Source organism: Falco punctatus, assembly GCF_963210335.1.
Source record: "Falco punctatus genome assembly, chromosome: 19".
In the NCBI taxonomy this organism is placed as follows: Eukaryota; Metazoa; Chordata; class Aves; order Falconiformes; family Falconidae; genus Falco; species Falco punctatus.
Window position 1 is genome coordinate 3,080,478 of NC_137599.1, and position 14,114 is coordinate 3,094,591.

Sequence of the window (14,114 nt, forward strand, 5' to 3'; positions counted from 1 at the left end):
CTCCCCCCCCTCTGCCCTTGCGGTGCCGGAGCGGGGATCAGCTTTGATCCCTCTTGTGCAAGGCAGCATCAGTAGCACGGGGCTGTGCGTGGGGGCACCTGGGAGGAGGGTCCCACTGCGTTCAGGGTGTCCCCATACCCTGGCAATGGCCCGGGTTGGGCCATCCCGTGTCCGCAGACATCGCTGGTGCTGGTGCGAGGGGTGACCTCCCGCAGGCGAGGAGCCCAGCACGGCAGAGCCCTGCCTGGCCCACGAGGCTTCCAGCAAAGGCGCTTCCCAGGGTCTCTGCGTGGCCAAATTCTCCCCCTGGCACGGAGCAGGGAGCTCCCTCCGGGCTCGGGCAGAGTGCAAGGGGAAGCCACAAGCCGGGGGGCCGCAAGGCAGGACCACCACATTGCCCCTACCCCGCTGAGTGGAGGGAGGCAGGGCTGGAGCCGCGCGGGCAGCGGCAGTGGGAGACGAGTTAAATCCCAGGCTGGACCCCGGTGTCCCAGGCTGTTCCTCTGCCGCGCCGGCCCCGCTGCAGCACACGGAGGGAGCTGGCGGGGGCCGAGCCCAGCACCCAGCCCCTTCCCGCAGCCCCCGGAGCAGCTCCTCATCCCACCAGCGTGGCCCAGGTGTGATTGACTGCAGAAAAGCAGGACGTGCTTGGCAAGAGCACATGTGCTGGCGTGTGCGAACAGGCCGTGTGCCGGGGCCGACATGCAGAGGAGCCGTGCAGGGGCCATCCCTCCCTCCGCCCCAGCACAGCCCGGTGCCGGGGCTCTGAGTCAGCCCAGCGCTGGCTGATCCCAACCTCCATCAGGAGAAACTGGATGCAAAAACCGGCCGTGGCTCTCCCTGTCCCGGTTCCCGGAGCTGCCCTTGCTGCCTGCTCTGGGCCCCTCTGCTCCAGAAAACCCTTTGGACTTGCTAAGCAGGGGGGAGCAGCCATGGGGGGCCCAGAGATGCCTCTGGGGACAGGGTAGCCCATGCACAGGGGCCACCATGGTGCAGAGCAGCAGCTCTGGTCTGTGCCAGACACCCGCAGGGGGTCCCGGGAAGCCCTGGCAGGGTCTGCACTGCTCAGGAACAGCCCGGCCCCAACCTTGCGTCTGCTTCGGTGCAAACCTCCAAAGCCAGGCAGAGACACAGAGGCTGCCGATGTGCCGAGAGCTTGGCGTGAAAGCAGGCAGTGCGCTGGCCCTGGCCGGGGGAGCTGCTCCCACCCTTCCCAGTCCCTGCAGTGGCTGCTGCTGGGGTCAGGTTTGCCTCAGGCTGCTGCCAAGTCCCCAGGAAAGGGCTGGAGCCCTCTGTGCCCCTGTAACCCTGACAAGGGGGACGTTTATTTGATGTCTTCCCTGTGATGCGAGCGCTGAGCACTGTGTGCACAGGGGCCTCAGCCCCAGCTGGAGGGAATCCCTGTGGGTGCAGGACAGGCTTCACCCGGGCCCGAAGAAGGGGCTGGGGGGGCTGGGGCTGCAGCGGAGGGTGCTGCACCCCTTCTCTGCTGGGAACCCGTGGGATCCCCCAGTCCCTGGGAACCCTCCCTGGGACAACCGGCACACGGGGGCTGCACCCAAGGCCGGAGGGACCGAGCAGCTCGGCAGGGTGCGAGGCCGGCCATGGGGATGTTTCCTCGCCCCCATCGCTTGTGCACAAGCGCAGGCAGGGAGAGGCTGAGCCGGGCTGTGAGCCAGCTTGTGCCTGCTGCCAGCCTCAGACGCTGGGCTGGGCTGAGCCCCAGTGCTCAGACCTCTCCTGGCACCTCGCGGAGAGGAGAGGTTTGACAGCCAGCGCTGGGCAAGGGAGGAAGGCCCCTGCCAGGGGATGGGGGAGCTGAGCAGGGGCGCGGAGGGTGCATAAACACCATTAGACAGCAGTAATGGTAATACATCAGGAGCCAAACTGGTGACCGGGGTCACTGGGTTAGACAGGACTCAGGACGTGCCCACAGCTGGCCCTCGCTGTAGTAGGGGAGAGGGCTGCGCCGGGACACGCTGCGGCGTTGGGGAGGATGCACTGGGACCCTCCTTGGAATGTCTGTGTTACAGCGTGGCCAGTGCCTCCATCCCATGAGCACCCACCAGATGGGTGACACAGAGAGCACCCTGCGGGCCACAGCCCTGACCTCGGGTGGGCTGCGGTGGGGTCACTTGCTCGTTAAGTGAAAGCTTGCAGGGCTCGCAGACTTCGGGAGGTGAATTGCCAGGAACAGCCGCGTAAGGAAAGGGAACATGGTGCTTGAGCAAATAGTGTGGGATTCCCTGCTCTGCCTCCGGCCCCGTGACAGCTGGGCTCACCCCAGCCGTGCCTCGGCTCTTTCCAGGAGCAGGTTAATCACCAGAGCAGGTTAATCACCAGGGCTAATGTCTGTCAGTGCTGCCTTCGCTGATTAATGGGATCAAACACGGCACATCAGAAATCTAGCTCGTCCTGAATCCACGGCTGTGCAGTCACACGGAGGCTGCAGGAAGGATGTTAGAGGAGAAGAGCTGGTTTCTAGGAATGTCCCAGCCTGGAGGGTGTTTCTGAGCTGCTGGAGAAGCAGTAAAGCAAAATGTTGGGATGATTGCTTCCTTCCTGCTTCCCAGGTGTGTTGGAGGGGCACCAAGACACACCCCCCCTCCCCCCCACCTCAGAGCACAGGGTGAAATGGCCTTGCAGGACTCAAAAGGGAGAGACCCGTAGTCATCCAGGGCTGGTTGCCCACCCAAGAGCACCCGTGAGCACCCAGCAGAACTGGTGCGGGACCCCCGCACACAGGGTTGAGCTGCATCAGCCCAGGGTCGCCGAGCGTCCAGCCCATCACCAACGATGGGCTTAGCTCTGGTGTCTAACACACACTCACCTCTTCTGCTATTTTACCAAAGGCCCTGGGGGCCCAGCGGCGAGGATACAAGCTGGGATGTATCGTATGGACACTGTGCCACACACACAGAGGTGCATGTGGGAGCGTTTCCCCCTGAAATCCTCGGGTCTAGCAGGAGCACCGATGCTGGGCAGCCCCTGCCTTCGCCATCAGCCTGTTCCTCGTTGCAGGGGCCCTCTGCGGACTGCGTGGCCCGCTCCCTGCTAAGGGACAAGATGCTTCCCAGAACCAGCTCCAGCCCACAGCACCACTGCGGAGCCGTGCCTTTGGCTGAGGGATCGATACCGCGGGCACCACGGGACACGGGCTGCTCTGGGCTCTCTCTGCTCCTCCTGCTGACCCCAAAACCAACCCGGCAGCTCACCAGCCATTGCCACGGCCCCGTGCACTGGGATTTTCCTGTGCACGAAGCCAGCGTTCGGACTGGAGAGGATAGAGGGAGACTGTTATTTGCCAGGGACTGGGCATAAAAAAAACTGCAGGAACTCGGTGCTACCTGCTGAGATGCTCTTGCAAAGGAGATCAGCATTGCCACCTCGTGGGGAGCCCGGGGTGAACGTCTCTCTGGGAGGAGGCACCTCCTCGGGCAGGTAAGGCAGGAGCAGGTCGGGACCGAGCACCCAGAGATGGACAGAGGTGAGGAGGGTACAGGGGGCTCAGCCCCGGTGCCCAGCTGAAGCCACCTGAGACTGTAGGTGCCTGCTCTGAATCCTGCTCTGAAGGACAAAAAATTAATGTTAACTTTTCCCTGATAGCATCCAGCCCATCACCAACGATGGGCTTAGCTCTGGTGTCTAACACACACTCACCTCTTTTGCTATTTTACCAAAGGCCCTGGGGGTCCAGCGGCGAGGATACAAGCAACGCTGATCAATTGATTCTCTGGGGCATCCTGGCTCAGCCATGAGACGGGGCCGCCCAGCAGCAGATGTAACGCAGGAGGTACCAATGACTCTGTTCAGGTGTTTGGCATCGACGACAAGAAAGAGTCCTTTTGCTGTAGCGAGGACTCTGAAACACCTCCAGCAGAAAAATGCAGTGTAAATCTCTAATTTCTTCTCTGCTGTCTGGATGCCCCACCATGCGGCCACTGGAGATGGTTCCTTTTCTGGGAGAGAAGGAAAATCTGATCAGAAAAAGAGGAGAGAGAAGAGCCATCTGCTCATTCATGATGGTCATGGAGCAAATTCATCTTAACGAAAATTTAAGCCAGTTCTCCAGGTGATCTGTCACATATGGACATACAAAAGTGACAGATGCTTTAGAAACACCAAAGAGACAGTGACATACAGCAACAGAAATTATTCCTTCTACCTAGTGCAAGAGAAACAATTTGCCTTTATCTTAAATAAACCCCCCATGAATGATGCAACATCTAAACCGTGTACTGGCTGCCAGGACCCACAGATGGCAGCACACCCAGGCGCCAATAATCTGTCCAAAAATGCACTGTATTCCCGAGATGGCTCCCAAAGCAGGGCAGGAACACCTACACCTACACAGAGAGTGCCGAGGCCACGGGAGATCGGAAAGGAGCTCGATAAACTCCAGGATAAACGATCCACAGCCCAACAGATGCAACGCAACAGACCCATGTCTCCCGGGGGGGCAATATTCCTGTTCTGTATGCAGCTCTCGCTAGCTCCCAGCAGAGAGTTTACACTCCGTCTGGATCTGTATGGCTTTTGACCCCATTAATTGTGTAGGCGATTTACTGTTCTTCATATCTGGAGTTTCAGTGTATTTTTAGAACATGTAATACATCTTTGAGCTGGATGTGATGTTCATCTGCCAGCAGTCCCTGCTCCGCACTGTGCTGAGGCAGTGCTGGGGGACACTCGTCACTTTGTGAGGGGTTTTTAGCCACACAGCAGGCACCAAGAAAGCGTTAAATTGTCTTTCTTTAGCAGCTCACACTGAGCACAGAGACCCAGGCTCCTGGCACCCAAATTAGGACTCAGAAACAGGATTAAATGCATCTGCTTTTGAAGGACATTCGGTCACACCTGCATGCACAGGGCTTCGGGGCAAGGAGCAGACCTGAGATCACCAATTCCCACTGACCAGCGACCAGGGCTCTGGGGCAATGGCCGGTGGCTTTGCCCAGCAGTCCCGGGGCCCCTGGGCAGCACAGCGGCCGGAGCAGTCCCCGTCCCAGAGGGAGCCCCGCTGCAGGACACATTTGGGCTCGTTGCTCCACTCAGCCACCTTCTGAAAGCACCTTTGTCTCAGCGCGTTACAATGGGCCAGACTGCCCCATTCCCAGTACCACAAGCCAGGTTACTGGGATGTCCTGGCCATCATGATCCCGTGGTCACACAGCACAGCCAGCAGCTGGGGAGGCGATGTGCCAGGCCAGCCGTGCTGCACCAGCCTCTCAGGGCGGCCAGCAAAGAGGGTGAGCTGAGTTCATCCTGCATGGAGGACTCGAGTTTGCCAGGGCCTGACTGTCTGAGTTGAAACACAGTAAGTGCAAGGGGACTTGTTTCACACATTTAGAGAGAAAAAAACTTCCTTTTCTGGCAGGCTGGGGCGATACCTTGAGCATTTTCCTTTGGCAGTGAAGAGCCCCCAAGCCCTCCCTCAAGAACATGGTGTTCTGCAGCACCCTGGTGTCCTCAGAGCATCTCCCTGCCAAGCAGCCTTGGAAAACGAGCACAGAAACCCGATTTCTATCTGCATATGGTGCTCTCCTTGCTTCAAGCGTGGCTGTCATCATGGTGATAGCCAAGTGACAAAACACATCCACATAGAAGCTCTCCAGTCTGAGTGAGTCTTCTCCAGCTAGAGCTTGTAAGGAAGTTGTGGACAAAGCACCCGCTGGGGTGCAGCTGCGGAGCACAGGGTGGATGGATGGGCCTGCACCCGGCCCAGCAAGGCCAGACCCAGACTGCAACGCCCCACAAAAGGGACCTGGGAGCGGGACGTGGCAGCGCCACACACGGTGCTGGCAGCACTGGGGGTTAGTGTGTGTTTTGGTCATCGGGAGATAAAGTGCCCAGCTGCTCCGCACAATGCGGGCTGGCAAGCGAACACCTCGTGTACCCACAGGAGCCCCGTGGGCCTCAGCGATGCCTCCCTCAGCCTTCCCGCAGCATTGGCCCAGTGCGCCGCGCTGCTGGGATGCGGCCCGCTGCACTGCATCGCGCTGCTGCCAGCTCCCGCTCCACCACCCAGCTCCGGCTCTGCCACCCATGCGGAGGGTGCAGCAGGTCACCACAGCCTGACACCGCGGGGCTGTCACCCTGGGGCTGCGAGGGGCTGCAGCAGACCCAGCAGGGACAAAGCCCGGGCACTGCGCTGTACACGGGGTCCCATCCCACCCCCGGGTCCTGCACCCAGGAGCTGTGTCTCACCCTGAGGCCTCATCCTGCCCAGGGGTCCTGCACCCAAGGGCCATGTCTCACCCCTCAACCCCCATCCTGCAAGGGGTCCCAACCTGCACCCAAAGGCCGTATCTCACCCTGGGGCGCCATCCCACCTCAGGGGTCCTGCACCCAAAGGCCATGCCTCACCCCTCAACCCCGATCACGTCAGGGGTCCCAAATGCACCCAAAGGCCCGTCTCACCCTGAGGCCCGGTCCCACCCGGGGGTCCTGCACCCAAGAGCCGTGTCTCACCCTGAGCCCTCATGCTGCCTGGGGGTCCTGCACCCAAGGGCTCCTGCACCCAAGGGCCGTGTCTCACCCTGGGGTCCCGTCCCACCAGGCGTCCCACCCCGCACCCAAGGGCCGTGTCCCACCCCTGAGGCCCTGTCCCACCGCGGGGGTCCCGCACCCAAAAGCCTGAGCCCGGCTCCCACGGCCGCGCCGCCCGCCAGCCCGCCGCAGCGCCGGGCCGCCCGGGGGACAGAGGCGGCGGCCGGGGCCGCTCAGCGGCCGGGGTCGGCGGGGACGGGGCGGGGCTCAGCCCCTCAGGGACCCCCCGGCCCGGGCACGTCGCGGCCCCGGGCCCCGCCAGGCCCCGCCAGGCCCCCGCCGCACTGCGCACGCGCCGCCCCGCTCGCGCCCGGCCGCCCCCGACGCGCATGCGCCCGGCGCCTCTCGCGCCAGCCGGGGCGCGGCCGCGCTCGCCCGTGCGGCGTGACGCCATCGCCCGGCGACCAATCGCCGCCCTCGCTTCCCGTGCGTGCTGGCGTCACACGGAGGCGGTATAAAAGCGGGCGGCGCCAGTCCCGCCCCCCTGACAGCGTCTCCAGCCGCCGCCGCGAGAGCATCCTCCGCCGAGACCCGCTCGCGCCGCCGCCGCCCCGCCGCTCCGCCGCCGCCGCCTCCGCCGAGGGAAGGGAAGCGTATCGTATGTCCGCTATCCAGAACCTCCAACCCTTCGGTGAGGCCCTTTGTGCGGCGGCGGGGCCGGGCCGGGGGGGAGCGGCCTGGGGGCCCCGCCCTGGGGCGGCCCCGCCCCGTGGCGCAGTTGCTATTCCCGGGGCCGGTTGCGTCAGCCGCGGCGGGGGGGGGAGGGCGGGCCCTGGCGCTGACGGGCGGGCGGACTGGCCAATGGGAAGGCGGGGCGGCCGGTGGGAAGGCCAGTGGGCGGTGGCGGGCCGGGGGCTGACGGGCGCGCTCTCCCCCCAGACCCCTTTGCTGATGCAAGTAAGGGTGATGACCTGCTCCCTGCCGGCACTGAGGACTACATCCATATAAGGATCCAGCAGCGGAACGGCAGGAAGACCCTCACCACAGTCCAGGGCATCGCGGATGATTACGATAAAAAGAAACTGGTGAAAGCCTTCAAAAAGGTGGGTGCTGCGGGGGGAGCCTGGCGCAGCCCCTCGCCCGCACAGGGAGGGGGGGCCGGGGGCGGCATTTTCGGTGGGTGTCAATCCTGAGGAGGGTGTCGGTCTTTGTTGCAGAAATTCGCCTGCAATGGTACTGTAATTGAGCACCCCGAATATGGAGAAGTGATTCAGTTGCAAGGTGACCAGCGCAAGAACATATGCCAGTTCCTCGTGGAGGTAGGCAGTCTGCGGTGTGCGGCACGCGCCAGCTACCTGCTAACCTAAACACAAGTTTCCTTGTTAATAACTATGCGGGTTCTGATTCCCTTAGCTTTAGAAGAACAGGCTGATGGAGGAAGCTCGCTCTGTTCTTGAAATTCTTGCTTGAGGCAGCTACCGTCCGGCAAGGTTTTGCAGTAGCCATCTAACCTTTGTTCCAGACTTTAGGGGGGAGCAGAAACGCAACAATTCTGTGGTGCCTGTAGCGTAGATGCGTATAGATGTGCACAGAGGTCTCTCTGCTTCGGTGTGCTGTAAAGCGCGTTTTCTTTCTTACAGATTGGACTGGCTAAAGACGACCAGCTGAAAGTCCATGGGTTTTAAGTGCCTGTGGGTCACTGAAGCTTTATGCAAGAAGATTTCCTTACCATGAAATTCCCATCTCTCCCTTGTCATAAGTTTAAAACCAGCCGGTTTATGTAATGTAAAAATCTTGGGTCCACTGTTCAGTCTGGACTAGTGTAATTCAGTGATGTAATAAACTGACAAGAGCCCATGCTATCTCGTCTTGCTGTCCCTCATTTAACAGAGGTAAATCGGGCGTTTGGCATGGTCCAGCCTGAAGCTAAAAGTAACCAGATGTTCCAAGTTAAGCCAAGGGACTCAGCCTGTCAGTCCAGAGACTGTCCGGATCGCTCCTCAGTCCAGCTGCTCTTCCATCCCGATGGACGGTAACTCACGGTGCCTCCCGCAGTCCTACACAGAGCGAGGCACCAAGCGTGAGCCATGACATGGCACAGGGCGATAGCGCCTTCCTGCTAGGCAGTGTTGGCTCCTGGTGGCAGAGGGATTTGGGGAAGCTTGACTTTGAACAAGAGGAGTAACTGAAGAGTGACCTCAAGGCTGGATGTCTGCAGTTCAGGCCTGGCAGGTGCTGGTACCCTCCAAGCCCCGAGATACCGGGCTGGTGTACTGGAAGGAACTTGGGTTAAACTTTTGACAAGGGATCAATTTTGGACTAATGTAATGAGTATCATTGTAGAGAGCTGCAGAGCTTATGTGTTACTAGCAGCTGCTGCCTAATGCTCTGTGAAGTAACAGATTTTTGGTTTAATTTTTAATGTTTTATGTAATGTATTTAAAGTCTTATTTAAATAAAAATGGTTTTCAAAAGCATTCGCTTGGTGTGTTCCGTTGCTTTCTGGAGCCAAAGTGCCTCGCTTTCTGTTAGCAGTGAGGCTGGCTCGGTGCTTCTGGAGCAGCACCAGGGTGGGATGTGCAGCCCCGGGAGCGCTGTGGGGACGGGGGCAGCGTTTCCACGTGTCGCCCGCTGTGGGAGTGGGAAGAGGAGTAGCCTGGGTGCTGTGCCTTGCACAGAGCTGAGGAAAACCGCCTGCGAGCGTGTGGGTGTTGAGTCATTCCCTTCCTAGGCCGGAGATCTGAACGTGCTGTGTTCCCTTCGCGAGGGTCAGCACTTCTGCTTCTGGCAGGGACAAACGGCTGCGGCGAGGGGGGGCTCTGCCACCCGGGTCCCCGCTCTGCTGCCATGCATGGGCTGAGGGGCGCTTCTCTCTGAGCTTGGGAGACCCCCAGCAAGCAAGAGTGAAGCCCCTCAGATAAAATGTGCCCTTTTAGAGCAGTTCTGGTTACAGGGGCTGCACCAGAGCAATGTGAAGTGTACCACCGCCTGTACGACAGCAGCAGAAAGTCCGTGAGCGTCCCTGCAGGGCAGCCTGGCCCTGTCCATCCCGCGGCCGGCGATGCGGCCGCAGACCCAAGCCCGCTGGCTGCGAGGGCCGGGTTGCTTTGGTGAGGCTGGCACCCTGTGCGGCGGCAGTGGAAAGGCAGGGAGCTGCCTGGGCAGCCACTCGTGCTTCTGGCACTTTCCAAAGAACAGCGTTGCATCCCATCACTCGCTACCTGCAACGAGCCTGATTTTCCAGCCTTTCTCCAGGTGCTGCGGCAGAGCGATCGGTTCGCTTTGCCATTTACTTTCCTGGGAGACTTTGCTCTTGAAAACCAAATTGTTCCAGTAATGCAAAGCACCTCGGGGTGCTCTGTGGAGGCCGGGGACCTGGAGGGCTGCCGGCACCCCGGCAAGTGAGCGCTGGCAGCGCTGTGGCCGGCGCTCACACCGGAGCACGTGCGTGTGCCGCAGCACCACGCCATGCGATCTCCGAGCTGGTTCTGCTCCAAAATTCAGCTTCCCCAGCCTGCGCTGGAGCCTCGCTGAGCGCACGGAGCTGGGATTTCTCCTCGCTGGGCTTTGCCAGGCAGCTCACAGCCCTGAAAGATGGAGGCACCGGCTTGGCCCAGCGTCCCTCTGCCAGCACGGGCCAGAAGCCTGGGCAGAGGCGAGCGATGCTCTAAGCAGCGGCCGTCATAGACCCGACCTCCGCGGTGCAACCAGGGCTGGCAGAATCGACCCCCCCAGCTACCAACCTGCGTCAAGGGGCTGCGGAGCCCATCGCACTGGAGGAAGTGGCCGCTGCCTTCCCATCACCCTGACGGCTCATCTGGCCCAGATTGAGCCATTAAAAATGAGAAATTGCAAAACAATTTGTTTGTTCCTTTTCAAAAAACCACTCGGCAGAGCAAGCGATTGACCGCTGCCGAGCAGGGGAGTGCCGAGCGCCACCGCCTTCCTGCCCATTTAAAGCCCATTTATGCAGGAGCCGTTTGGGGAGCAGCGATACCAGCCCCCCCGAGCACCGGGGGCACGGGCTGGTGGTGACGTGCCCCCCCATCCGTGGCATGTCACTCCCACACATTTTATTGAAGGAGGGAGACAAATGTTCCCTGCAAAGATGAGGGTAAATACAGGGAAGAGGAACTATCAATATTGGAAGAAAAGGGTGGTGGCAGCAAAGGATTTATCGGGGGGCCGGGTGGTGCTGGGGGGGCTGTGCTGGGTGGTGCTGAGCCTTGGGGTGGGCATGGCGTACCCCCAACCAGGGCGCTGGGGTTGGTGGCCGTGCATGGACAGAAGCAGGGAGCAGTGCCCACCCCTGCCACAACACCCCAAAGCTTTTTGGAGTGGGGGAGGGACACACAACAGAGCTGCAGAAATGGGGGGGGGGGGACGGACAGACACCAGAGCTGCAGAAATGGGCGGAAATACATGTATGGATACATATATACAGACATAGATGTAGGTATGTAGGTAGATACGTGTGTGTCTATATACACACACAGATGTATATGTAGACATGCATGTATATGTATAGACTTACACGTATAATAGGTGCAGTATAGCTTGAGCTATGTATTAGGTACAGTATAGCTTATGTAGCAATCTCAATATACATACATATGCATATGTATACATATAGATACAGACAAATGTGCACACGTATGTTTATGTGGATGGAGAGTATATGGGGCAATTGCCCCCTATTGTATGTGCATAATATGTGTGTGTGTGTGTGTGTATACATATAAACATATAACATGTACACAGACAGCAACACACACATGCCACTGGGGCAGGTTGCCCCATACAGTCTCCACACATGCACGTATATACGCAGACAGCCACACATACATGTGTGTACACACACACACACACACACACACACTGGGGCAAATTACAGCTGTATGTACAGCTATCAGTTTTATCTATAGCTATACCTTTGTAGCTATACCTCCATTTCTGTCTAGATGGAGCTATACATATATGTGTATGTATAAGCTGTGTATGCATTTAATTATGCATCTATTTAAACACAAAGATATAAATTATACACACCTACACATATACAGGTATGTATGCACACACAGTGCTGTGGCCAATGGCTCCGTACAGCTGCCTTGCAAATAAACCTACCTACACACATACATCTGTATGCGTACATATAGATGTATACAGTCATCTATCTATGCATGAATGCATGGCGGACGAACAGACTAAACACGGGAGCAATCACCTCACACACACCCCGAACTCTAACAGTCTATCTCTGTCTAGATCTACATGTATGTATATACATCTATATATACATCTGCAGCTACATCTGTATCTTTTAGTTAGTTATATATGCATGGATATATGTATTTACATGCATAAATATCTGCGTGTTTGTGTATATGTATGTTTATACAGAACTCGAAGTATTTCTAAGTATGTATGTGGGTATATAGATAGGTATGTATAGGTGTGTGCGTGTGTTCAGCTAGATAAATAGCTATACTTTTCTATATACATACGTGCAGCCAAGGCTAAGTACCCTGCAGCTAACTCCACCTGGATTTATATTTCCATACATCCATATGTAGCTATATATGAACATACCTATATATGTATACAAGTACCTATATCTGTATATGTGCATGTATGCATATGTATATGGACATACGCATGTGTATCTATGGATACAGCACTATCAGTCTGTGCATGTGTGTGCGCGTATTTATATGGGCACTCAGTCTATGCATACACATGTGTACATGCAATATATATAGCTATATACACACAGAGAGCTATAGCTACAGCTATACCTACGGATGTTTATATGTATCGAGATATATATATCTCTGTATGTCTATACCTATGGATGTTTATATGTAGCTATACACATATATCTGTATGTGTGTATACATCAATCTAAATGTGTGTATGTATAAAATACACACATGTAGATGATGGGTATGGCTGGATAAAGCGGTTATATGTTTGTTTATGCATACCGCCTACAGCCACGTATACGTGTGCCCGTGGGGCGCTGGGGGGTGCGGAGCCGCCCTGGGGTGGGGCAGCAGTGGCAGTGCCTTTAAAAGTGGGACCGAGCTGGAGCTGCCCTGGACAGACCCCCCGGCCCCCCGCCCCACCGAGCCCCACACCCAGCAGGTGAGTCCCAGGGGGACCAGGGGGACCGGCCAGAGGCCACTCGGGGACTGGCTGGGAGAGAGGAACGGAGGGGACCTGGGGACCGGTAAGAGGGGTGGAGAGGACTTGTGGACCAGGTGAAGAGGGATGGAGGGGACTCGGGGACCAGATGGGAGGGACAGAGGGGACTTGGGGACCAGGTGAGAGGGGTGGAGGGGACTTGGGGTCCAAATGGGAGGGTAGGAGGGGACCTTGGTACCAGACAGAAGGGATGGACGGGACTAGATGAGAGGGATGGAGGAAACTTGGCGACGAGGTGAAGAGGGAAGGAGGGGATTTGGGGTCCAGCCAAGGTGGACAGAGGGGACTTGGGGACCAGACGGGAGGGTCAGAGGGGACTTGGGGACAAGGTGAGAGGGTCAGAGGGGATTTGGGGGTGAGGTGAGAGGAATGGAGAGGACTCAGGGTCCAGACAGAAGGGACAGAGTAGACTCGGGAACCAGATGAGAGGTGCAGAGAGGGCTTGGGGACTGGCCATACCATGGGGACAAGTTCAAGGAGCATTTGAACAACACGTTTAGTCGTATGGTTTAGTTTTCGGTATTCCTGCAAGGAGCAGGGAGTTGGACTTGATGGTCCTTGTGGATCCCCCCAACTTGATTCTATGGCTCATGGGGATTTGGGGACCAGCCGGGAGAGAGGGATGGAGAAGGCTTGCAGACTACATGGGAGGGATGAGGGGCCTAAGGGGCCCATTGGGAGGGACAGAGGGGACTTGGGAACTGGCCGTATCCTGGGGACAAGCACCCTGCTCCCCTCACCGCAAGCTGAGCACGTGTCCTCGGTTCGGTGGCTGCAGCCCCCTGCTCTCTTTCCCCACTCGGTCTCGCCAGCCATGAAGGTGGTGTGCATCAGCCTCACCCTCACCATCGTGGTGACCGCCTGCCTGTGCCGGCCCGCAGCGGAGGCGCCAGGCACTGCACGGGACCCCCACCAGCCCCCCGCCAGCCTGATCCGGCGGGACTGGCCCGAGTCCCTGTCCCAGGAGCAGAAGCACCTCGTCCAGTTCCTGCCCCACATCTTCACAGGTACCGGGATGCACAGGGTGGGCAGCCCTCGGGGGGCTCCATAAGGCACAGCCCAGCCCCCGCCCCCCCCATGCCAGCTCCCAGCCCGGGGCAGCTCTAACCTGCTGCCCTTGTCCCAGCAGAGCTGAGTGACCACAAGGGCTACGTGCACGGGGACAAGGGGACGGAGGCTCTGCACGACCACTACTACCCCGACTGGATGGACTTCGGCCGCCGCAGCGCCGAGGACTCCCCCGATGCCGTGTAGCTGCTGGGCTGGCCACGCTGTGCGCAGCACCGGCACGCTCGGTGCATGTCTCTTCCCGCAATAAAGCTTTGGCACTACGGCTGCTGCTGCTCGTGTCTTTGCTGGGAAGAGCTGGGAGGGGGCACAGTCGGGTGGGCTTCACCCCCAGCCCCACCAGGAAGCGC

General features: G+C 58.6%; 2 protein-coding genes across 3 annotated transcripts; both read left to right on the top strand.

The window, feature by feature from the left end:
* Positions 1-7,019: 7,019 nt before the first annotated feature.
* EIF1 (eukaryotic translation initiation factor 1) lies at positions 7,020-8,351 on the top strand. The gene is made up of 4 exons (XM_080369985.1): positions 7,020-7,180; positions 7,429-7,592; positions 7,707-7,808; positions 8,130-8,351. Exons 1-4 carry the CDS (start codon positions 7,150-7,152, stop codon positions 8,172-8,174), a joined length of 342 nt encoding a protein of 113 aa, XP_080226111.1. The 5' UTR covers positions 7,020-7,149; the 3' UTR covers positions 8,175-8,351.
* Positions 8,352-12,337: 3,986 nt separating this feature from the next.
* On the top strand, positions 12,338-14,016 carry LOC308055359 (gastrin/cholecystokinin-like peptide). 2 transcript variants are annotated; one of them, XM_080369242.1, is made up of 3 exons: positions 12,338-12,854; positions 13,378-13,703; positions 13,826-14,016. In XM_080369242.1, exons 1-3 carry the CDS (start codon positions 12,847-12,849, stop codon positions 13,948-13,950), a joined length of 459 nt encoding a protein of 152 aa, XP_080225368.1. In that variant the 5' UTR covers positions 12,338-12,846; the 3' UTR covers positions 13,951-14,016. The 2 variants fall into 2 exon arrangements, with proteins under 2 accessions (XP_080225368.1, XP_080225367.1); XM_080369241.1 differs by having other exon boundaries at positions 12,338-13,703.
* The last annotated feature ends 98 nt before the right edge of the window (positions 14,017-14,114 follow it).